At 57.9% G+C, this 23,603-nt stretch overlaps 2 protein-coding genes across 5 annotated transcripts; one reads left to right on the top strand and one right to left on the bottom strand.

Moving 5' to 3' along the window:
- Positions 1–1,471: 1,471 nt before the first annotated feature.
- MMRN2 (multimerin 2) lies at positions 1,472–16,848 on the bottom strand. 4 transcript variants are annotated; one of them, XM_087862964.1, is made up of 9 exons: positions 16,584–16,848; positions 15,997–16,053; positions 12,928–13,026; positions 8,883–9,011; positions 8,682–8,788; positions 8,500–8,580; positions 7,595–7,759; positions 5,710–7,434; positions 1,472–2,685 (listed from the first exon to the last, which is right to left on the bottom strand). In XM_087862964.1, the coding sequence occupies exons 1-9, from the start codon at positions 16,745–16,747 to the stop codon at positions 2,300–2,302; spliced, it is 2,913 nt and encodes a 970-aa protein (XP_087719090.1). In that variant the 5' UTR covers positions 16,748–16,848; the 3' UTR covers positions 1,472–2,299. The 4 variants fall into 4 exon arrangements, with proteins under 4 accessions (XP_087719090.1, XP_045639496.2, XP_045639497.2 ...); XM_045783540.2 differs by lacking the exon at positions 15,997–16,053 and having other exon boundaries at positions 16,584–16,847; XM_045783541.2 differs by lacking the exon at positions 12,928–13,026 and having other exon boundaries at positions 16,584–16,846.
- A 900-nt stretch (positions 16,849–17,748) lies between these two features.
- Positions 17,749–22,258, top strand: SNCG (synuclein gamma). Its single transcript, XM_045783389.2, has 5 exons — positions 17,749–17,972; positions 18,810–18,851; positions 19,197–19,324; positions 21,682–21,753; positions 21,957–22,258. The coding sequence occupies exons 1-5, from the start codon at positions 17,852–17,854 to the stop codon at positions 21,975–21,977; spliced, it is 384 nt and encodes a 127-aa protein (XP_045639345.2). The 5' UTR covers positions 17,749–17,851; the 3' UTR covers positions 21,978–22,258.
- The last annotated feature ends 1,345 nt before the right edge of the window (positions 22,259–23,603 follow it).

Here is a 23,603-nt window from a genome sequence, read left to right as displayed (position 1 = left end):
TTTCAGAAATTGTGAAAATTTTCTGATCAGCTTATGGCACCCTTTCTTGTTTTTCAGTATTATTTTTGAATCCGTGTTTCCCTCCGATTTGGGAAGTATGGTACCACTCTGTGCTCAGTCCATTGCCTTGTTCTGGGTGCCACAAGTGAAGGGTGTCTTAACATTAGTCTGGGTAACGGGGTCTGTTTGGGGGGCACTGGCAAAGAGTCTGCACCCAGAGATACTAGATGCCTTAGTGGAGATAAGAAACCTGTCGAGTGAACTTTAGAATTGTTAAACGGGTGTCTTCATTATAGAAGTGTTTAAGCAGGAAATTTGCACTTAAACTGGATATTAAGGTTTTATGAAATTGGTTTTGTTGCATGGAAAGCATCCTATTTAAAAGAACCATTGTCTCTAGTTCTCATCCCAGAAACTTCTGGAGCGACTCATCCACGCTGCTAGCGGAGTTTACCAGTTAGCACTTGCATTTATAACCCTGTTAAGGGCACCGGCAGAGGGCATGTGCCCCTTATGGAGATCAATTCGCTCTGCTTAAATGTGCAATGCATTCCAAATGGAAATCTTAGTTGGTAAGACCACACTGTCCTAATATCTCCACTTAGTCGTTAGTACAGCTTGACCAATAAGAGCGAGATGGGGCAGAAGGAAGACACGGCAAGGGCCACGGGCTACCGGCTTTCCAACCTTTGGTCGGGAATGGCCCCAGTACATCATGCCTTGGGTTGGCATTAGTCTTGGCAACTGAGAGCCACGCTGGGCAAGAGGCCCTGGCCAGAGGGAAGGGCAGGAAGGCCAGAGTCAAATCTGTGGTCAAGATAATAAAACACCAAGATACTTAACTGAAAGCTATTAGACTAACCACCTCGTTCTACAGGCGGAAAAAGTTCAGGGGGCGGTGATTTACTGTCAGTGGCAGAGCGGCCCGGCACACTCTTCCTTTTAACGCTAATGTTTTAGCATATGGAGCACACGAAGCTTGGTGAATAAATTCTGAGGGACAACGGTTTGGATTAATGACCCTTAGGAAACAAAGAGAAGGGCTGAGACCCTTGTTAACCCTGACAACCAACTCCTGTCCTTTTTCACCACCCAGTCCAGTCCAATTTAGTTATGCAGAAGAGTATGTTCAACACATCGGATACCTAATGACCAAAACACACACGTTTCCTCACAACTAGACGGCTGCTTTCTCCAGCCTGTTTGCTCTAGGGTCTGTAATGTTTTGAAAATCCTATGTTGATATTGTGGGAACTGTTGCAACTCCAAGTGTTCCTGTCTAATCCAGTATTCACGCCACTGCCTGCTGGGGAGGCTCTGCGTGTGCCATGTAGAACTTACTGGAACTGTGAAGTCAAGTACAGCCTGGAATCAGGGCAGTCACATTTATCCCAAATAGTTGCATTTTGTCCCCTATTTCTACCTCCTTCAGCGAATCCTTTGGCTCTCCATAAATAAACCAGGCAGAGAGTTGAAGGGCATTGCTTTTATTCCAGAGCTGATGGTTCTCGAGGGAGAGTTTGACAATCGTCCTTCACTTCCTCCCTCAGCCTCCTTCCTGGTTCGCGATGCTAATAAGAATGAGGACGGTCATCGGCGAGTGGAGGAAGTAAAAAAAGGCGAAAGCTGTACACATTTGAGTTCATGTTCGGCGTGTCGGCCTTCATCTTGTGGAGGCGAGGAGATAAAGAAGTGAAATTAAGGTTACAGTAAATTCAGGGAAGGACCCAACCTGAGGGAAATATAATACTGTTTCCTTCGGTTAACTCGACGAGGCCGTTGTCCCGTTTCTAACAGAAGTCAAACGGTTCAGTTCTCTCCGACGGCCCTGTAGTGGGTACAGACTGGTTTCCAACAATATCCAAAATGTCACCTCCATTTTAAACACCTTCCTTCTGCAGAGGAACGATTTTCTAGCATAAGATTAGGGAAAGGAAGTGGGAGAATGGTTTAGTTTCCAACCACAGGAGGAGCGACACACCAAAGAAGCTGTAGGACCCAGGGTGCGGCCGAGGGCTGGGCCCACACGCCGTGCTGCCTCAGGAGGCATGCCAAGCTCGGGTTCACACCTCCCCGGGCCGGGTTCTGCCCAGAGAGAAGCATTCCAGTTCTTCTCGCCATTAAGAAAGAGCCAAACCCAGTGCGTCTAGAGGAAGGCCACATATACCGCATCGTCTCTGCAGTTTTCCGGGAAGAACTAGACCAGCGGGATGGGTCTCCAGACCAACCCTGGCCGGAGCTCCAGGCCAAGGAACGCTGGGCGAGTCCACGACGTCTGGTCAAGGGCTGTGCCCGGCGTTCAGGTCTTGAATATCAGGAATCCCCCGAATGTGGTGCCTGGCGGGTTTCTCTTTATGACCGAGCCCTGGGTTAACTCGAACCACACTCTCTCGCCTTTCTGCAGCTCGGCCATCGTGAAGGTCGTGGCCGTGCTTCCACCCCTCCGCTCCTCGGTGGAACTGACGGGGGTCTGATGGTGACCTCCCAACACCAGCTGCCCAGAGCCTGGCCCTGGGCCAAATTCAACGCTCACTGCAAACAGATAGACCCCGCGCTCAGGGGCTCGGAAGTAGCCGTGTTCAGGGAAGTAGCTGCTGCCAATGTTGATGTAAGTAGCGTTGAACTTCACCGCCTGTAGCGCAGCCGTACCTTCTGGAAAGCCAGCATAGAAGGCCACAGGGGAGCCTGGAATAGAGGAGGAAAGTGCTCAGTGACCATCTCTCACTCCCTCAGATGGGAAACGAAACCCTGAGACCTGCCTTTCTCATCTTATTAAAGTAGGAATAGGTCACTATTTCCAGATAACCTAGGTGTTCCCAATAGCAGCTCAGAGAGTGGGAGCCACTGGCCAATACTCACTAGGTCACTAACTGAGAGGAAGGAAAATACAAGTCCGTTGTCTCTTCGAGTGTACATTTTTAAAAAGCACTTTCTCATTGTTCCCTTTTCCTCCCAGCATCCTGAGAGGTAAGTACCCCTCCTCTGAGGACACCTTGAGCCTTGAGTGCTTGACTGGTCGTCCAAAGCTGCGTGGCTTGCCGATGGCAAGATAGGGCAGGAACCTGCATCTCTGACTTGCACACTACTGCCACCTACTGGGGATCTTGAGATACTCAAGGGCAAGAGAGAAAATACTATCTATCCTCCGGGTAATAATGCTAACAGAGGAGAGAATGAAAGAACACCAAAGGATCCTTCCTGCTGGACGTCTGGCACAGGACCTTAGAGAGAGGAGAGCAGGTGGGACCGGACAAGAAGACTCTTCAAGCTGGTCATCTTAGTGTTTTCAAACTGTGGCACAGAGCCCTGGGGTTACAGATGGGGAAACAGGCCCAGAAAGGGAAAGCTGGCTCCAGATGACAGACAATAAATTACCACACTGGGAGCTGTCCTTGGATCTCCTGATTTCTGGTGCTCTTTCTAGGTAAAGACGCATTTTAGCCAGCCACAGGAAGACAAGCGCGACGAAGAGAACACAGGTGGGAGGCCCGCCAGGCCCACACACAGGCATGGAGCCACGGGGAGCCTCCCCGTGAAGAGGGCGAGTGTACAGTGAGGAAAGAGCCAACCCGACTGCCTGGCCAAGACTCTCAGGCGGGGTGGGGACAGAGCCAGGAAGTGGAAAGGGTGAGTCCCATGGGGGGTTCTGGCCATGGCACTGAACTTGGCACAGATGAGGTCATGTTCCCCATGTGCTCCCTCAACTCTCTGTGTGTCTCTCTGTATCGCTCTCTGTGTGTCTCTTCATTGAGACCAAACTCCTCGTTTCTTAGGTTATAAAACCAAGCAAGGCCCTAAAGGAGGGACAATTGGCATTGTGGTTAGTGACTTAATCCCATCTACTGCCCCAGCTCTTGGGCTCCCGGTCCAGCAATAGTCTTGTGAATGTCAAAATTTTGCTCTTCTTTAGTTTTGGAAAATTTTCTGAGAACTGGAGAGGTCAGAATAACTTTCCCATTTTGTAGTAAGTGTGTCACGTCCAAGACCCGCGGCTGGCTCTGCAGTTCCCCCAGCAGCCAGGAGGTGGGGCACTCGCCCAGCCGAAGGGATGGCCGCCCAGCGCGCCCTCTGCTGGTACTTGGCCCTCTCTGCACCCGTTGCCGCGAGCCAGTCAGCCTGCCCCTGAGAGTCCCGCTTTCCAGGCGACCCTCCCGGCCCCTGGGCCCGACCTGCCCCTCAGAAGGCTCGAGGTTTGTGCTTCACTGATTTGCTGGCAGGTAAACTGAGGGTGGGCTTCCCTGCAGGCACAAATTCAAGACCTATGGCCTTTCTACAAGACAAATAAGGGAGAATTTTTATTTTTAAGGAAGAAATGTTTTTGGAATAATAAAATATTGCAATGGTAAACTCAGACACCTAAACCATCAGGCACTTGAGGCCTTGCACCACTCGCAAGAGGAAAAAAGATGGAAGACTTAGTATAGGCAGACAGAGCCTCGGCCCTGAAAATGCTGGGGAAACGGGAAAACGTTGACTGGTTTCTACTAAATGTTATACCTTACGTCAGGTACTTAGTACATGGATCTGTTAGTCTTCATAACAACCCTTCGATGTAGGTAGTGATTCGCCCATTTTACAGAGGAAGAAACCGAGACGAGTAAGTGGTGCTTGAGACTGTGCTCTGTCTACCGCCCCCAGGCACACAGGCCTCCAGGGCCAGGAGGGAGAGCTGGAGGAACAGGGAGAGCTTGGGCTGGGATCCTGGGTCAGACCTCAGACTTCCCACATGCCAGGCTACACCAGGGTATAGACAGCCCGGATAGCGGCCTCGTACCCAGTGCTGTGTCTGGATGAGCAGGTGGCCATAGCCCCGACGCCAGCCTCTCTGGCAGCGGAGGATCACCTGGGGCACGGAGTCCAGTGGTCCCTTTCCCAGGGCCACACTCAGGGAGGGGCCCGGAAGGCTGGCTGCACATCACGTCAGCCTCAGAGCCAGCTGCCCAGGCCCTGGGGCCCCGCAGGGACCAGGCGTCAAGGGCCTTTCTCAGAGAAGAGCCAGCACCCTAGAGACAGCTGGACAGGGTCCAGGGCTCTCTGTGCCACTTACTAGCAGTATGAACGGGACACGTCCCCTGACTGAGCCGCAGGTAGGACGGCAGTGACGATGAGCTGTGGTGCTGTTAGGACGACTCAACATGGCCAAGCCCAAGAAAGGCACTGCAGGGGACCTGCGCGGAGCAGCGAGATGGGCCAACTACGTTAGCACAATGAGCTCCTTTCAGGGCCCAGTGCCCTCCCTGGATTCCCGTCTTGCGGGGTACTGCCCACGGCAGGTGACACCAGCCCCTGTTCCCATAGTTGTATACGGGGGAGCTGATTAAAGACGCATGGGGTGAGGCAGGGTGGACAGGAAGAGCTGAGATGAAGGGACTGTGGCACGCAGAAAAGGGAGGCCTGCCCCCTTCCGCTCTACAGGCCGAGTGGCAGCCAGCCAGCGGGGTATCTGGGAGCCTCAAACATTCCCATGGCAGGCCTCTGCCCGCTCACTGACACTTGGTTCTTGTGAGTTCTACCTGCTTCTACTTCAGGTACCATAGAGGCCCCTGGCCCTGCATGAAAGGCAGATCGGTGCAAAACTGGCCCTGAGTAGTCCTGACCCTTGGTCACCCCGTTCTCTTTCACCTCCCCTCCTCGGAGGCCGAAGAGCTGCTAGCAGACAGCCCTGTCCTCCCAGCCTCCCCCAGCGTCCCCCTGGGCTCAGGAACTCACCTGCCTCCCAAAGCACCGGCCCTTTGCCAGGCTCATCCGCCCAAGTCTCCGCTTGCTTCCTGTCCCTCCTCCGGGGAGCTTCCAGCCCTTTCTGCTTCTTCCCTTTCCTGCTCAGCATGGCCTGCAGCTTCCCCAGGTCCAGGCTGACGTTGGCCGCCACAAGCCCTTGGAAGTTCCCGAAGAGGCTGTGGAAGAGGCGCTGGTGCCGCTCCAAGTCGCGCTCGGTGGCGGCCAGCGCCTCGTGCAGCCCCCCGAGGGAGCCGTTGAGGGACGAGGCCCCCGCAGCCACGCAGCACCGGCCCGCCCGCCGGAGGTCGGCGTCCAGGCGCTCCAGCTCCCGCGCCAGCGCGGCCGGGGAGGGCCCGCCGGCCTCGGCCACCTGCTCCAGGGTCGCCAGCCGCGCGGCCAGCGCGTTCCAGGCGAGCGCCTGCTCCTGCAGCCCGCTGGCGGCGTCCCGCAGGCCGGCGTGGATCTGCTCGTAGCGCAGCGGCAGCGGGTCGGGCGCCTCCTCCGTCATCCGCTCCATCACCTCCTCCCCGAAAAGGGCGGCCAGCACGGCCTCGTGGCGCAGCGCGTCGTCCAGCAGGGCCGTGAAGTAGCTGTGCAGCTGGCCCACCTCTGCCCGCATGTCCCCGTGCGCCGCCCGCAGCGCGCTCGCCTCGTCCGCCAGCGCCCGCAGCTGGCTCCGCAGCCGCGCCCCGTCGGCCCGCGCCCGCTCGCCCTCCGCCCGCTGCGCGTCCACCGCCCGCGACAGCGCCGCCACCGTGCCGCTCAGGGCCTGCAGGGACGAGCCGTCGCGCTGATGCCGCTCGTCCAGGCTCACCTGCGCCTCCTCCAGGGCCCGCGTGGCGTCCCTCTGCCCCTCGCGGATGACGTCCAGGTCGAAGTAGAGCTTCTGGCAGTTGCAGTCCTTGACGTACTTGATGAGGTCGGCGTGGCCGCCCTGCAGCTGCTGGAGGGTGAGGTTGAGCTCCAGCAGCTGCCGCTCCATCTCCTCCTTGTTCTCCTCCATGATCAGCGACTTCTCCATCAGGATCACCCGCAGCTCGCGCAGCGCCGTGTGGTTCACCTGCAGCTCCTCCAGCTGCCGCTCCACCTTGCTGATCTGATCGAAGGTCTCATCGGACTCCGAATACAGCTCCTTGATCTCATCCACGTGCTGCGCCAGCGTGGCCCTCATGTCCGCCAGGGTGCTCTGCAACTCCGCTTCCCTGCGGCCCGCGGCCGTGTGCAGCGCCGACAGGTTCCTCTGCAGCTGGCCCAGCCTGGCCTGCAGGCTCTCCGGCTCCGGCCTGGCGCCTGCCCCTGCCGCTGCTGGGACCAGGCTGCCGTTGGCCCCCACAGGCTCCTGGGCCTTAAGGAACCTCTTCAGCTTGGCGTCCACGTCCACCTCGACCTGGGCGAGGGACTGCTGCAGGGAGAGGTGCTGGGCGTGCATGCGTTCCTCCACGTCCTGCCGCAGCTGCCCCACTCTCTGGGCGTTCTCCTGCACCTTGCTCTCAAATTTGGCCCCAAGGTCCTGGAAGTCAGCCTTGGCCACCGTGCCCTCCTGGACCCCCTTGATGGCCTGTTGGTTGGCCTCCACATCGAGAGACAGGTTTCTCACGGCTTGGGAGAGGCTGTGCAGGCTTTGGTTGAGGGTCCTCCAAATGGGGCTGAAATGCACCTGCAGGAAGGCATCCATGTGGGGCAGTAGCACTTGCTCCAAGGATCTGCCAGGCACCCCTGCAACAGAGACACGCTTTTACCCAAGCCCTGCAGGAGCAGACCCCCCTCCCTGGGCAAGGACTGAGCAGGGGGGGGGGAGTCCTCTGAGATTTGGGCCTTCCTCTCGTCCCCTCGGGTATGAGCAGGCTCTTCTCAGCCCCTGGAGCCTGCCACTCACCAGGCTCTGTCTGATTTGCCTCAATGGTGGCAGCTGTGAGGTTGCTTGCCAGGGCCGTCCAGAGCCCCGGGAGGCCATCTGCCACCTGGTGAATGTCATTCTGGAGATCTCCCAGCAGGCGTTCCTGCTGCTGCATGACGTTGCTGAGCTCTGCAGCTGGGTGGCCTGAAGACACATGAGAGATAAGTGTCGAGGTCTAACTCCCAAGGCCTGGGTGGATCGGGTACAGAGAAGTTAATTTCCAAGTTCAGGTGGAAATATCAGGGAGGTGTGTGCTGATGTCCTCTGAGCAGGAGCTTAGCAGCCTTCAGCTCCAGAAGGGGAAATGCATGGCACCTGAGCCCTCACCCTCATCCCGGCACCCACAGCAGACATGACTAATCAATCACAGCACACTTGCCTCCTCGGCTGTGTGGACATGGCCTCTCCACATCATTTGAGGCAGTCCTTGTCTAAAGGTAGGAGTTCACCGCATGATGAAACTCATTCGTCATCCCAAACATGGCCCAGCCTTGAAAGGCCTCACAAATGGTGCCTCTTAGTGGTTCTGTGCTGACTCTAGACCAAGGATAGATAGTATGATGCATATAGGAGAGCTTCTTCTAGGCCATGGAATCCTGTACCATTCAAGGGGCAGGAAAGGTGCCAGATGAAGCTTTCCTTCCCAGAAAATGGAGTCAAGGAAAAGGGTGTGTGTGCTTCGCCAGCAGGTAGTAATGGAGGGCCCTGTGACTCTGGCCTCCTTGGTGTGGGGGGAGGCAGACACAGAGCCACAGAAGGGCCCCTGCTGATTCTGGGCACAGAGTTTTCCTGAAATGGCACTGCCCTATGAGAAGAGAAAGGCCTGACACGTGGGTTCTTTCTGCCTGCCTGCCCTTCCTGCACCTTCTAGGGAAGAATCATACCAGGTTCAAAGCCGACTGGCCCATCCCAAGGCTCCTGGAGGCCATCACCTAGATCTTCATGCTCAGGGATTGCCGTGGGATCTGCGGAGAGGAGGCAACAATGGTGACCCCACAGGTCAGAGGAACTGCCTGACCTCTAGGGTCAGAGGTTGGAGGGGAGGGAGCCACAGGGGGAGCCCTACCGTGGTGCTGGCAGTCAGGGCCCACAAAGCCTGGGCAGCACCTCCAGGCCACGGAGGCCAGCACCTTCTGCTTGACCTGGTACACCGGCTTCTGTGCCATGCGATACCTGGGGAAAGAGGGGGCCAGCTTAGTGACTCCAGGATGAGTCAGCATAGGCCTCGGATGGACGGCCCGCCTTGCCCCATCCTGCCCCCACTCACATGACTTTGACTTTCTGGCAGTCTGGAGTCCCCTGTGGACATGGCTGCTGCGAGTGGACGAGGAATTTCTCTGTTTTGCAAGCAGCTACAAAGGTGACCAGCCTGGACTTCTGGTACGGGCACCAGTTACTGGAAAAACAAGCCAGAGGAGAGGGCTGCTGAGCCACGCCCAGGTCCCACATGACCCTTCCTAGAGGTCAACAGTGGTGCCAGTGCCCCCCTCCCCCTGCCTCCCTGCCCCACCCAGTGCCCGGGATTCTAGAATCTGTTAGTCCTAGAGGGGAGCACTCTGCACTATTCAGCCCTCAGCTCCAGGACAAAAGCTCCACGAAACCCACCTGCAAGGGCACCTGCTCCACTGCCTTCCAGGAAGCCCCTCGAACTGGGGTCAGCACAGAGAGGCTGAAGAGCGCCCCCAAAATCACACAGCAAAATTACCCACGGAGCCAGGAAGGGCTCCCACTGTTTCTCTTGGTGTCAGGGAGAAATGCTGCTGGGGCTGGAGGGTCCTGGGTTCGAATCCTTCATCCTCGGGCTGTGTGACCTTGAGTGAGGCACTTAGGGAGCTCCCCCTTCCCCATTTCTCAGATGGAGATTATAATACCCTCCTCCAAGTGTGCGGGTGAGTACCAAGGGCCTGGTTCCTGACAAGCGCTCAACGAACACCGCGGCCCTGCCCCGTCACCACTCACATCGTTCCTCACCACAGACCAGGCTGCAGGGAGGGCACCTGCTCCCTGGCTGCTCCCCATTATGGCCATTATGGAAATGGGCTTTCAAATGGTTGTGGGAAAAGGCAGCTGAGCTGAGCAGTCCCTTCTCTGGGAAAGGTCCTACAGGATGGTTTGGGGGTCACGTTCAGCATCCTGAACACCTGAGAGGCAGCCTCTCCCTTTACCAGTGTGTGTGGTTGCAAATCCCAGGAGCAGGGGTGCTCATGGCTGGCACCGCCCCAGCGCACTGATCTGGTGGCAAGCTTGATGGGCTCAGTAGAATAGGTCAGAGGGTCCTTCACCTGCTAATCAGCTCCCAGAACGGAGCTCTCCGGAGTTGCAAGTGGCAATGACCTGCATGGCTCAGTTCGGCTCAGCACCTCTTGGGCATTGGGGGCTGGGCTAAAGCCCAGCGGCACTCAGTGCCAATATGGCGGAACAGGTCTTCCCTCCAGGGTCCCCGGGAAAAGCAGGCAATCTCAGAGGGCGTGGACGGTGCCAGGACCTGGGGAGACTTTCAGAAGGAGGTGCTAATCTGGCACCAAGAGCTGTGGCAGAGGTGTACGGCCCGCTGAAATGCAGGGGAGGGGCTGCAGAGGTAAGGAAAAGCCAGGCTGGGGGGGCCTGAGTGCCAGAGGAGGAGCCGGACCATGTCCTGAAAGCACAGAAAGTTGTGGGGGCTCTGAGCGGGGAAGTGACATGACAGGGCCACCGTGCTGGGTACAGAAAGGACAAGAAGAGGCAAGGCAGAGGTAGGTGGCTGTGTCAGGGATCCAGGTGGAAGATACTGGCAGGGGCCATGGGTGATGGCAGTGGATATGGAGAGAAATGGCCACCCTTGTCAGATATTAGGAGGCAGCACTCAGGGCCTTGAAGATGGAGTGGCTATTGGGCTGGGGTCTTATTCTCTGGAGCTGGCCTCTGTCCTGGGGCTACCAGGCACACAGAGATGGGGGTAGGGCAGGGGGAAGGATTGAGGGGAATTGAGTGACCATATCTGTTTTGAAAGCTGAGACACCTCCCTCCTCAACAAGCCTAATTTCTCACTTGTCTCCCAAAAGCCTGGCAGCCAGCTTTTACCCTCTTGGCAACAGACTGAAAAAGCTTGTCAGGAAAATGACCCCACTCAAGAGGAAAGATCTAAAAAACAATGACATCAGGGCCTCCCCCAGTGAAATAGCCCAGCAGAACATATTATGACAAAAGAGGTCAGAAAGCCCCGTCCGCACACCCAGCTTCCCATCAGCTTCTTAGTCTGTCTACTCTCAAGCAGGCGGACGTCCAAGATGACCCCCGAGAAAAGTCTCTACTACAAAAGAGCGAGGTCAAAAACAAGCAATTGGGAAAAACATCAGCTTGGACGAAACCAACACTGTGCAGAGAAGTCCCTCAAATTTGTATTAATAGCCCCAGATCTATAAGAGAAGTTACTGCATCCAAGAAAGAACAGGAAGCTATTTTAAAAATGGGAGAACAGAGAACGAAAGAACCCTCAGGAATTAAAAATATAACAGTAGAAATGCAAAAGAGACTTAATAGAAATGTTAGAGGGTAAAGTTAAAGAAATTTTCCTAAAAGAAGAGCAAAGAGAGAAAGAGAAAACAGGAGAGGAAAGATCAGAAAAATAGATCCTGGAAATCCGACATCCGAACAATGGGATTCGAGAAAGAGAACAGAGGGAGGAAATCATTGATGGAAAAAAAAATCAAGCAAATATTACAGAAGTGAAGGGCTTGAACCTTCAGATTCAAAGGGCCCACAATATGATGAAAATAAACTCAGTGTCATCATGAAATTTTAGAACTCTGGAAATGAAGATAATTCTATACTTTCTAGAGAGAAAAATCAACACACACACACACATACACACATCAGCACTTAGAATGGCCTTGAACCCCTCAACAGCAACACTAGAAACTCGAACACAGTGGAGAACTGCCTTCAAAATATGGAATGGGGGCACCTGGGTGGCTCAGTCAGTTAAATGTCTGACTCTTGGTTTAGGCTCAGGTCATGATCTCAGGGTTATGAGATCAAGCCCCACATCGGGCTTCATTCTCCGCTCAGAGTCTGCTTGTCCCTCTCCCTCCTGCTCTGCCCCTCCCCCTGCTCGCACTTGCTCTCTCTCTCAAATAAATAAATAAATAAATAAATAAATAAATAAATAAAATCTTTTAAAAAGTACAGAGGAAAATATTTCCAATTTAGAATCCTATACCCAGCTGAACTATCAATCAAAGTGAAGAGAGCAGAATAAAGACAGGGAACAAAGCCAAAGAAACAAAAAAATGAATACAGTTGTTTATTCCAAGGAAGACCAAAAATATGAAGTGTGCAGGGGATGGGGGAGGATTCATAGGTTTTTTTCAAGTCTCCACTCTGAGTAACATACATAGTTGGATAAACGTAAATACTCAAAACGACAATATGGGCGGATGATGGATAGGCAGTGCGTGTGTGTGCACACGCGTGCACGTGCATGCCTTCTTGCACGCCTATGCACGCATGTTGGGCTTGGGGTGTGGAGTGGGAATGAGAGCTGAATCACAGATAATGCTACTTCCCAAGAACTAGCAATATAAACATGTTAGTTAGAGACACAGAGGTAAATGCCAAAGGATTCCCCTAAACAGTTAAAAATCATTGCCTTTGGGGACCGGTGGGGCAGGGGCTTCTGACTGTCTCAACCAACTTTGCAGGTTTGACTCTAAACCAGAGGGTCGGCACAGCTTTCCCATAAAGGGAGAGAGAGTAAATATTTTACATGAGACGGACTACATAATTTGTAGTGTCCAGTGCACAAAGAAAATGCGGGACAACAACAGAGATTAAACCAAGTGAGAGACCCTTCTGTGGGCACGCCCTGTGTGACCGGTCACATGCCCATGGAGCTGGCCCTGATTTTAGGCAAAGAATGTTCACTCAACACGGAAAGAGCAACTGCAAAAGGTCTGGACCCAGAGTTTGGGGATCACAGGTGAGACAGTCAGCTGCACAGGCTGTTCCAGGACCAGAAACTCCAGCCTCCACCCCACCCCCACCTGGGCCGCATGGAAATGCTGGAATATGGGCTCAGGCCTGAGGAAAAGTGTTTCTCTAAACCAGTGGTTCTCAGGGGGTGGCGGTGGGGGGTTAAGGGACTTCCTTCCACTGGGAGGGTGGCCGTGAGACTGGCATCTAGTGGGCAAACACCAAGTATGCCCACTGAACACCTCGGAATGCACACAGCACAGCCCGGCACCCCCCACGGCCAAGAATTAGCCAGTTTCAAATGCCAGTAGTGCCGAGGTTGGGAAATACCCACTCAAAACAAAGTTTTGTTCGTTGCTCACCCTCTGAACTGCTGTGGAGGGTCCAGAAGGCCTGTGCCCAGGCGAGCTGGGTCTGGTCCAGCCTGCCAGGCAGTGACTGGGACTTTCCACCTCGAGCTCCTGGAACGGGAAGCAGTGCTGCCCACCCTTCCTGCCCAGGAACTTTCTCTCCTGATCTGCCCAAAGCTCGGGCTCTAACTATTCTCCCTGCCTATGCTCCCCCTCCCTTGGCAGCCCTATCCCCTTGGCATAGTACAGGCCGCTGGCCCAGAAGCCCTGGGAACATTCCTGACCTTTGCTTTGGTTTCCTCCAGCTCCTGGCAGCCGTGTGCTGGCCCTCTGAGCCTGAGCCCCCAGCCCGGCTCGCAGAAGCGCCCATTGTTCTCACGGAGCCCTCTTTGCACCCTCATCTCCTGGGGCCAGCCTAGAAATGAGTGCGGGGATCCTCCAGCTGGATTTGGGCTGCCCTGGGCCTCTGACACGACCCCCACCTGAGGCTTTGCCCCAGTCAGGAGAGTGTCTGCTGGCCCCTTTGGAGCTTTTAATGGGAGCTCGGAAGCCTGGGCCTCCCCCCTCCCGTCCCCCTGGATTCAGGGTGACCTTGAGCAAGGCCCTTCCCCCCTCCCCAGTCCTGGAAATGTGGAGAAGATTCCCACTTCCGGCCCCTCCCTGGGGATGGAGGGAGGGGCTACGGGGGAGGCGGAGCCAGCCTCTAGCAGGGAAAGGGCTGAGAGCCGGAGCCTCCCGCATTATGGATGTGCTGCTGCCACCGTACACTGGGACACTTAAATGCCAATGAAGCCCACCTCTGGCTGCCCCTTAAGCCTTTCTGGGGAGGAGGATGTATTCTCAGCATCCTTGCTTTCTGGGACCTTGAATGCGGCCTTGAATATGACTACTCCGGGGGAGAATTTTGCAGGGCTTTGTCTTTGAGCTGGAAAGGGGCATTGGCAGAGGACCCTGAGGCCGACTCAATGTCCAGAGTGGGGGTTCCCTGAGTGTGCCCAGGGCCCTGTGCTTCTGACAGCAGGAACAGGTGCAGGAGGTGCAGCCATGGCCATGACCCGTGGCCTGGGCTCCACCCTGCTCCTGTGTGACCTCCAGCCGTCTGCGTGACTCCTCTGGCCACGAGCGCTCAGCTGCAACAAACCACAGACGCTGCTTGCGCGTGGGCCAACGGGAGCTGATGCTGGCGGGCAGGGCCAGCTGGGCAGCTGGGAGCTGCCTCCTACACTACCACCCATCTCGGGGGAGACGGGGCAGCGGGCACCTGGGATTTGCAGCCCAGTGGATGCTCTGACCTGTCACTTAGAAGCTGGGTGACGTCCCCCTCCCTTGAGCCTCACAGCATGGAGACAGCAGAGAGAGCAGCGCTGTAACCTCAATGTGGAGATGGGGCACCTTGCCCAGGGCTCAGCTTGGTCCCCCACGCAGGCTCCGTCCTGCAGGGGGCGCCTGGCTCTGAGGAACCCACATCCTAATCGGGGGCTCAATCCCATCCCACCAAAACCAGGGAGCATCAAAAGAGCCTCCTCCCACGGAGTCCAAACACACATGTTGCTGGGGTCCCAGAGCCGTGGAAAGCACTCAGCCCTGCCCTGCCTCCACCCCGGGACCAAGCATCTGGCACCAAATTGTTCTGTTCGAACTTCTCCTTATAAATAGTCTAATCTGGGCCCATGTCCAGGGCCTACCAGGGCCTACCAGAGACAGGTGTGGGGGCAAAGGCTGGCTGGGAGGCCTGGTTCCGGCGGCCAGGGGCTGAGGGCCCACCAGGCTTGTCCCTGATGCTGCGGGCCCCACCTCCCCTTCCCCCTGTTGCAGGAGGGAGGCTGGAGCAGCATTTCCGCCTCCCCCTTTACAGAGCACGGGAAGCAATCAGCCCGAGGAAGCCGAGCAGCACTTCCTTCCTTTCACACCAGCCCCTCCGGAGGCCTTGACAACCTGAGTGGGGCCTGTGGGGGCCACAGCTTCTGGGGTGTGGGAAGGAGACCCAGCAGGCCTGCTGGGACCCCCTGGATTCCCCTGGGAGCTGGGCATTCCTGGGCTGGGGCGCCCTTCTACGTACATTCGCACATGCTCCGCGCACACTGGGACCGCCGAGGGGGTGGCTGAGTGAGCTCCACGGGGCAGCGCACGAGTCCCTCCCCACAGCCAAGGGGGTGTGGAGAAAGAGGAATGTCTCCTACCTTCTTCTGATCCACCTGGAACCCTGAGCCTCTCTTTTATCAAAAGGAAGCAGGCAGCCCAAAGAAAGGGGCATGGAGCTAGTGGCTTTGGGGAAGGGAGGCTTGGTTCTTGGACCTGAAATCAGAGTTGGGTGGCTGGAGTCCCCCACCAAGAATCACCCGCACCACCCAGCGCCGACCTGGCCCAGTGGCGGGGCAGAGATGGGACCCCTCCTCCCCACTTGGCCAGCCCCTCCCTCCCTGAGAGTCTGCGAGCACTTGCTTATTCTTTCCTCTCCGTGGGCAAATCTGCTTTCGGGAAAGTGTCCAAAAACACATTCACCTTGAAGCGTCAGAGCTGACTAGAACTGTCCCAGGAGAATTCACTCTGTAAGCCAACGTGACGGTGAATCTCAGCGAGCCTAATGGAAGACTCTGGGTGGGTGTAAGCTGACCCCCTCTCACTCTCCAAATCCATATAAACACCCTCACCAAGCCTGGTTTGTGTGTGTGTGTGTGTGTGTGTGTGTGTGTATCTGGGGGGAGGCAGGGGTGCAGCAAGCATACTAGGCACATCTGGGGGTCAGCGCTGCTTCTGAGTGCTCAGGGACCAGAGCATGAGCTCTGAAGTCAGACTTAGATCCTGGTTCTAGATTTCCTTAGCTGTGTGATCTTGGGGCAGCTGCTTAGTCTCTCTGAGCCTCGGGCTCCTCGGCAACACGGGCTGTTGGGAGCACTCGCTGAGATAACACTTGGCAAGGTGACAAGCCTGAGATGGACCCCGTAAAGGACGTGCTGCTCTGACAGTGGAGGCCCTGGAGGAGGAACCCACAGGCGCAGCACTTATCAGCAGGGGGCCCCGGGCCTGGACAAATACAAGACTGGAAAATGGTATCCTGGTTCAGTCCCAAGACCATCCTACCCATTTCCAGAGGGGCACTGAAGCGGAGCTCCCTGGATGCCGTGCTTCCTCCTTGTTCTGGAAATAGAGCAGAGCACCCTGTCTGCTCACTGCCTGTCCCTCAGGGCCAGCCTGAGGACCCACACCATTCCCCCAGGGCACTTAGATAAAAATCCAGTCCCCAGGAGCGTCTGTCTTCTATGACTTATGCTAGGCCAGCCTCACCTAGGCTCAACTGTCAGAGTTTACTTACTTCAAAGAACAGGAGCCACTGCCAGGCCAGCTGGAAATTTCTGGAACTATTGTCCCTCATCACCCCATGCTAAGTGGTTGGTGGCAAGAAATGCTCCTGCCTGACCTCTAGGTCCATTCCCTGCCATGGGCCAGGCAGGGCACTTCCTGTGGCGCCCAGTCCGGGCTGCCTGGGGGTGGCCTCTTGAAGGGAGCCTGGCACCTAGCACCTCATTCAGCCTCCCAGCTGGCCCTGCAGGTAGATAATATTAGGTCATTTCACAGATGGGTAAGTGAAGTCCCAAGAAACCCTGTTCTGGCTGAGCTGGGACTCAGATCCTGTACATGACCTCCCCCAAGGTCGAGGTCCTCCTTACCGTCTGCTGGGGTCCCTGCCGGTGTCCTCAGCCTCTGCCCTCCAGACCCCAGGTGGCCTTGGACTGTGTGGATCCGAGAACCCACTACCTGGGGCCTGGGCTGAGGCCCCCAGCAGCCCCCAGCCCAGGGCCCCCCCCAGGCCAAGCAGCAGTGTCAGGATCATCTCAGCAGTGGGGCAGGCTCAGCCGCAGCAAGTGACTCCACAAACTGCTGGTGAGGGTGACGTCGTCTTCGAGTTAAGTCTCAGAAGGAAAAGAAAGCACAGGGACAACAAAGAGAGGAAGTGGCCTGGGCCAGCCCACCCGGTGAGCCTTGTCCGGCCCCCCCGTCGGCCCCCCTCCACCGTCCCCCACAGAGGCAGCCAACAACTCAGGCCGGTTCCTGTGCCTCAAGAGGACTTAGGTCAGGGACACTGGAGGTGTGGGACACACAGGGAGGTGGCCCCACTGAACACGTCCCCATGGGAGCTAGGAGAAGAGCCCAAGCATGGGGGAGGGGCTGCAGGAAGCGGTCGGTCAGTCTGGGGGAATCTGCTGCCCATCCAGGCCGGTGGCCAGGAAGCGGGGGCCCTTCATGCCTACTCAGCACCTTTCACCCCTGGGCTGTGGGAGCCAGCAGGTGGGCGGAGACTCGGAGAGAGAGAAAGGAGCTGTCCTAGGGTCGCCAGGGCGACCTAGGAGTTGGGAGTTGGGAAAGCCTTGCGTGCTCCTTTGCCCCAGCGGCCCTTGCTGGAGCCCAGGGCTGGGGGCATCCACGGGGCTGGTGAGTCACCAGGCAGCCCAGGCTGGTCTGGGAGGTTGGCCACTGTTGCCTGACAGGCCCACGTGATCCTGACCCCTGCCCTACCTGCCTCCCCTGCCTGACCCCCTCTGTCCCAGATGGATCAGACACAATGGCCCCTGGCCTGAGAGACCCCAGCCGGGCGGCTGATGCAGCCGAGGAATAAGGGCCAGTGATGGATAAGGACGCGTCCCGCCCCCTGCAGACCCCCCTCCCCGGAGGGAGGGCAGAGGGCAGGAGGGGGGGGCTGGGCAGCAGGGGCCCAGGGGAGCCCGACCCCCCTGCCCCACCCCGGAGGAAGGTGAGGGCGGGCCCCCTCCCCCTCCCTCTCCGCCCCGCTGGCCGAGCTCCCAGCAGCCAGCCGCCGCATCATCAATATTTCATGGGCGTCAATAAGAGGCGGCGGGGACGGCGGCTGCAGCAGCATTCTCGCCAGCTCCAGCTCCAGCTCTCTGCAAGAGTCAGCCTCCCTGCCCTGCCCACCACCATGGACGTCTTCAAGAAGGGCTTCTCCATCGCCAAGGAGGGTGTGGTGGGCGCCGTGGAGAAGACCAAGCAGGGGGTGACGGAAGCAGCTGAGAAGACCAAGGAGGGGGTCATGTATGTGGGTGAGTGTGGGTGAAGCAGGGCGTGGCGGGGTGCAGCAGCTGGGAGGCTGGAGGCGGGGTGCCCAGTTTCTCAGGGCCAACCTTATCCCCCAGCCCCAAGGAGGCATTTGGGGTGGGGATGAGGACGCAGCTGTTGAGTCAGGGTCTCCAGGCCCTGGTGCACCCCCATCCCCCTGAACACCACCCTCCAAACCCCCCAGTGTCTGCTTTGACCTCCTCAGGGCCCCAGGGGCTCTGGGGCAGAACAGCAAGAGGGCCCTCAGCCCTCAGACACACCTGTTTGTGCACACACACACACACGCACGCACATGAAAAGTGCATAGTTGCAAGCCAGTGTCCCCCATCCCAGCACCACCTGCAAGCCCCTGGACTCAGATGAGAAGCCACGGAGAGCCTGGAGCCTGAGATGAGCGGGCAGGTGCTCAGCAGCCACGTCCCAGATCCCACCCTGTTAAGAGGGAAGGGGTGGGCAGGGGAGAGGAGTGGAGTCCCAGTGTCTTGTGCAGCCCCACCCCCTCAGCCCCTCGGAAGCCGGTGACTCAGCTCTGTCCTGCTGCTGCTTCCGAGGCCCAGGCCATACCCGGACGGGTCTGGCCCCTACCTCAGGCCTGGTCTCTCTCACCCCTGTCCTGTCCTGTCCTGTCCTGTCCACTTCCCCTCCATCCCCGTCCCCCAGACACAGCCGGAAGCAGCCTTTGAAGGGACTCCCAGGCCCCAGACACTGTCTTCACCCCCTACCGACCCCACAGCTTGTCCAGCTGTTCTGTGTGTGTTTGCCCTGACCACCACCCCCCCAACACCAGGAGGAGTAGGCTGAAGCCTCCATTTCCTCCCCAGGAGCCAAGACCAAGGAGAATGTGGTGCAGAGCGTGACCTCAGGTGAGGAGCTCAGGACCAGGGGATATGAGGGCTGGGACCTCCAGGGGCTGCAACCTGGTACTGAAGACCCGAGCCCAGGGTCCTCCTTACCTCCCAGCTGGGAGCCCAAGCTGTTCGTGGACCCAGACCCCCCCCCCAGACCCCAAGGCTAGACCCAGGGTGGGCCCCCTGATCCCGCCATCGGCATCAGGGCTCCCCTGGAGTCAGAGAAAGGGACAGCCGGGGGCTTCTAGTAGAGCCAGGGGTTTACACGCCCTGGGAAGGGGCTGCTCAGCCTGACTTGGGCAGGCCAGGCCCGTGCGGGGAGGGGCAGGAGGACCAAGGAGAGCCAGAGTCCTCTTGCAGTGGCTGAGAAGACCAAGGAGCAGGCCAACGCTGTGAGTGAGGCCGTGGTCACCAGCGTCAACACAGTGGCAATCAAGACGGTGGAGGAGGCAGAGAACATTGCCATCACCTCTGGAGTGGTTCGAAAGGTGAGACCTGGTCCCCGAGAGGCTCGCTGGGCCGGAGGCATTATTGCCTCATGACATGCAGGGAAGCAGAGCCTTAGGGGCCCAACTGGAAAGTGAGGCTCAAAGCCACGTCCTCTCGATGCTCAGCGTTGGGGAGTTCCCACATTTCACTAGACCCGCGGGCCCCATGAGGTGACAGGCAGCCTCCTGGGCCTTAGACACCAGGCTGGAGCTGCCAAGTCACCGCCCATGGGCCTGGAGGCCAGCCTCCCTGCAGGGCCTGGTGGGCGGCCTTCACCCCCAGGAGGAACAGGGAAGCAGCGCCCCCTTGTGACAAAGCTGTGAGGGTCCTGACCCCGCCCCCCCACCTTCGTGTGTGCGTGCCTCTGCGTGTGTGTGTGTGTGTGTGTGTGTGTGTGTGTGTGTGTGTGTGCCTGCCTGCGCACTCACACCCGTGGGCTGCCGGCTGCAGAGAGCACGGGAGCAATAGGGCACTCCCAGGAGGCGGAGGCCCCCTGGGTGAGCTGTCCCAGCACCCACCACAGAGCAGGCTCTGCCTGAAGCATTTTACACTTATTAACTCATTTAATGGGCACAAAATCCCCGCAGACGGGGTGTGGGAATGAGGCCCAGAGAGGTTAAGTAAGGTGTCCAAGGTCCCAGGGCAGCCTGGGGCAGAGCCTGTGCTCCGACAGATTCTGCATGAGTGCGAGGGAGAGTGGGAGTCTGGCTTATATGGGGGCAGATACAGGCTGCTCCCGGCACCCAGCAATGAGGATCCCCGCTTCGGGGAGTAGGTGGGGGGAAGTGGAGCCACCCAGGCACCCACTTGCAGGACCAACACAGGGTCCCCTTGTCCTTGGAGCAGGCCACTGCTCCCTGTCCTCATTCCCAGCTCTGCCCTTTGCTAGCTGTATGACCTTGGGAAGCTATTCCACCCTGTGGCACCTCCATTACCTCCCCTGTGACATGGAAGGGGGGAGAGTGCTCGTTTCACTGAGATGTATGATCCTGCAGGGAAATCGCCCCCCATGAGACTGTTAACCCTGGATCATGGTGAGCACCCAACAGAAGCAGGCGACTATATCATCATCTGTGCCTCTGGGCAGGACCCATAGGTGCTCCAGGAGACGCCAGGCCCCTCACTCCCCCACCCCACAGTGAAAGAGGCCCTGGGGTGGGGCCAGGCTGCCACTGGGCCTCTGAGAGGGAGCCTGGGCCCTCCTCTCTGGCCTTGAAGGAGGGCTGGTGAGCCCATGGAGCCACCCCAGGTCCTAGGGTGCGGATGGCTGCCCCAAGGGAGACCTTTGCTGGTCACACCTAAAAACCAGTCACAACTCCCCCTCCAATGAACCCTAGAAGGATGCAGCACTGCCTGTCTGACAGCTCTGTCATCCCGCTGGCCTCATGCACCTGCCTTGGGACAGCAGGACTAGGCGGGGAGCCACCTACCCTTGGCCTGGAAGGCCTGCCCCAACTTTGGCGGACACAGTTTGGTGTTCTTTTAAGCCCCAATCCACCAGCATGTCCCAGTGGTCGCATGGAAATGGCGGTCCTGTAGAGGTGGATGCTAGGACTGGGATCCCGGCTGATCATCCAGTCTCATCCTGCCCACAGCTGTCACTCAACCCCCCCACCCCGGGGCAGGCCACCTTAGGCGTGTGTCTGGCTGGGGGTAAGAGAGTGGGAGACAGGAAGTGGGGAGGATTGTATAACCCCTGCTGGCCTCAACCAGACCAGCTTGAGCCCAGAGCCCATCTAGGAGGCAGGGAAAGAGGAAGACGCTACTAGGGATAGGATGGGCCTGGAGCAAGGCGAACTTGATCCCACCAGCCCCATTGCTTTGAGCTCTGAGGCCTTGAGCTGGATACTTGGCCTCCCTGGCCTTAGGGTCGCTGTATGAACAGTGATGGCATACCCCTCCTCCTAGGATTATTTGGGAGCTAAGTCGGATAAGGGTGTATGATCATGTGATTCGGGGACCCTGAGGGTGGGGTCAGGCCTCAGGCTTCAGGGCTATGGCCCTCCCCCACCCCAGTGTGTCCCACCCCACCAGTCCTCCTCAATGCGGAGGCCCAACCTTGGACTGGCCAGAGACTCCGCATTAGCTTGGGGGGTGTAAAGCTGGGCTCCAGGATGCTTGGTGCCCCCAGGAGGCCTTGGCATCATCGGGCAGAGCCCCCACTGTGGGCCCTGACGTGAGGCTCTGTCACTCCCATGGTCAGACTGGTCCTCACACGTCCTTCACCTCCTGCCGTCCACATACAGCAAGGCAAGGAGGGCCTCTGCTCATCTGTGAGGCCAGGGATGAGCCGCGGGAGCCTCTGCACGCTCCACAGCGCCCCACATCCACTTTGCTCCCCTTTGCTCCCTCACAGGAGGACCTGCAGCAGCCTGCCCCCCCGCAGGAGGACACGGCCGCCAAAGCGGAAGAGGAAGCAGCTGAGGAGGTGAGTGCTGGGCTCCCGGAGTACGCTGGCCAAGCCTGCCTCCCTCCCGGGGTCCCAGAGCCCTCAGGGCAGCCTCTTGACCTTCTGGAGCCTCCTCAGCCTGAGTGTGAGGTCCCCTCAGGGCGGAGGGGCGGAGAGGACTCCCAGCTCGGGGTGGCCGCTGAGGGGTGGGCCTGGAGCTGTGTGTGGTCATTCTCCCCCAGGCCAAGAGTGGAGGAGACTAGAGGGATGCAAGTCGGCCATGGAGGCCCCGAGGAACAGCCCTCTGCCTCGGACCCCACCCCCTCCTGGCACGCGGAGTGCCCAGCCCTGGAGCATGACCTGGGTTGCCCATGTTCCCGCGCCCACACCCGGCCACCCGCAGGCCTGCCCTCCTAAGCTGCCTCTGACGCCTTCACCTCCTTCACTCCCTTCCTCGCGGCCTCCGCCCCCTGGCCCTTCTGACCCCACGGATGCTGCTGTGAAATTTTGTTTTTAATGATTCCAAATAAAATTCAAGTCCTCACTCCTGGCCATACGTGCCCATGCTTCCGCTCTGGGCCGCCTCATCCAGGAACAGGAGCTGGGCCAGTCAGCTGGTGGGTCTGGGAAACAGGTTTGGGACCAGGTACCCTTTGGGCAGACCCTGGGCATTTCGGGAACTTTCTGAGAGTAGGCACTCCCTTTAGCGAGCCCACACTGTTGTCTTTTAACATGGGGGAAGCTGCCCTGCTTTTGGCTCCTCCAGACAACCTCCACCCCTCCCTGCAACAGATGGTAACCTTCAAAGATGTGACGTCCAAGCCCCATGGCAAGACCTCTTTGAGTCCTCGTCAGCACAGGAGGACACGACCCCACGGCTCCTCCTGCCTGCCCGCCCCCGCCCCCCACCCGGCCTCAAGCTCCCACAGCCTGGAGCTGGGCTTTCCCGTCCTTCACCAGAAGTCCTGTCAAGTGTCATTAGCAAAGAGGACAGCTGAGATGCAAGAGAGTGAGCCTCCGCCTTGAAAGTAGTAAAAATGAGCTCCTCCCAGGGCTGAGCGCTTTACCTAATCTAATCCTCGGAACAAACTGTTGGTATGATCCCAGTTTCCCCAAGAATGAATTGCAGAACAGAGAGGTTAAATAACCTTCCCAAGGGCACAAAGCAAGGAACCTCGGGGACTGGGCAGAAGCCAAGGTTGCCTGGCTCCAAAGCCACCCAGTTAACTCCCATGCTCTGCTACAGCGCCCCTGACTGTGTGGACTCGGCGGCTTATGGCAGAGGCCACCCCCCCAAGGTTTCAAAATCACCTGGGGAGCAGGCTGGCAGGTGTCCTACAGGAAGGGCAGTTGGCATCATGCCCTGGGGTCTTGTTCAGAGGCGGTAGAGGGATTCCTTTCCCTTTGGAAGCCAGACAGTCTGGGCATCGAAGTGACTTGCCCCAAGCCTCCAGCCCTGGGCGTCAGAGCCAGTCTGGGCATCGAAGTGACTTGCCCCAAGCCTCCAGCCCTGGGCGTCAGAGCCAGAGTTTGAGTCCACACCCGAATTCAGACACTACCGAGAGCACCGCTTTCCCGTCCTGCCTCAGTGGTGGGAAGCAGGGGTCAAGGCCAGCCCTGGGGGCTGGGAACCCCGTCAAGCACAGCTGATCAGGGTTGTACCCCAGCCTGCTGGCCATGGACATCCACTGTGGGGGAGGCAGAAAGGAGCAGGAGGCTGCTGGCCCCCCAGGCCCCCAAATCCTGCCCTGGGAGGAGTGAAGGGTCTGGAAGAGGGCAGTCAGGGGTGTTAATGCTCCTGGGCCTAGAGCTCGCACACAAGCAGGCCTGTGCATGCCCAGGAGGAGTCGACCTGGGGCCTGAGTGTGCCTGAGAGCTCTTTGGACTGT

The sequence above is a fragment of the Ursus americanus genome, chromosome 6 (assembly GCF_024610735.1).
Source record: "Ursus americanus isolate L20-20 chromosome 6, mUrsAme1.1.p, whole genome shotgun sequence".
Lineage (NCBI taxonomy): Eukaryota > Metazoa > Chordata > Mammalia > Carnivora > Ursidae > Ursus > Ursus americanus.
The sequence above is the reverse complement of the archived record's forward strand: the minus strand, read 5'-3'. Positions and strand labels throughout refer to the sequence as shown.

Bases quoted from the DNA above. Each gene is read 5' to 3' on its own strand.
- MMRN2 (XM_087862964.1), bottom strand. From the start codon at position 16,747: ATGATCCTGACACTGCTGCTTGGCCTGGGGGGGGCCCTGGGCTGGGGG. The intron at 13,027-15,996 runs GTAGGATGGTCT...TTCCCGTTCCAG, and splicing joins CAGTGCCCCTCTGGAAATGG to GAGCTCGAGGTGGAAAGTCC. The intron at 7,760-8,499 runs GTATGATTCTTC...ATGTGTCTTCAG, and splicing joins GCCAGTCGGCTTTGAACCTG to GCCACCCAGCTGCAGAGCTC.
- SNCG (XM_045783389.2), top strand. From the start codon at position 17,852: ATGGACGTCTTCAAGAAGGGCTTCTCCATCGCCAAGGAGGGTGTGGTG. The intron at 17,973-18,809 runs GTGAGTGTGGGT...TTTCCTCCCCAG, and splicing joins GGAGGGGGTCATGTATGTGG to GAGCCAAGACCAAGGAGAAT. The intron at 19,325-21,681 runs GTGAGACCTGGT...GCTCCCTCACAG, and splicing joins CCTCTGGAGTGGTTCGAAAG to GAGGACCTGCAGCAGCCTGC.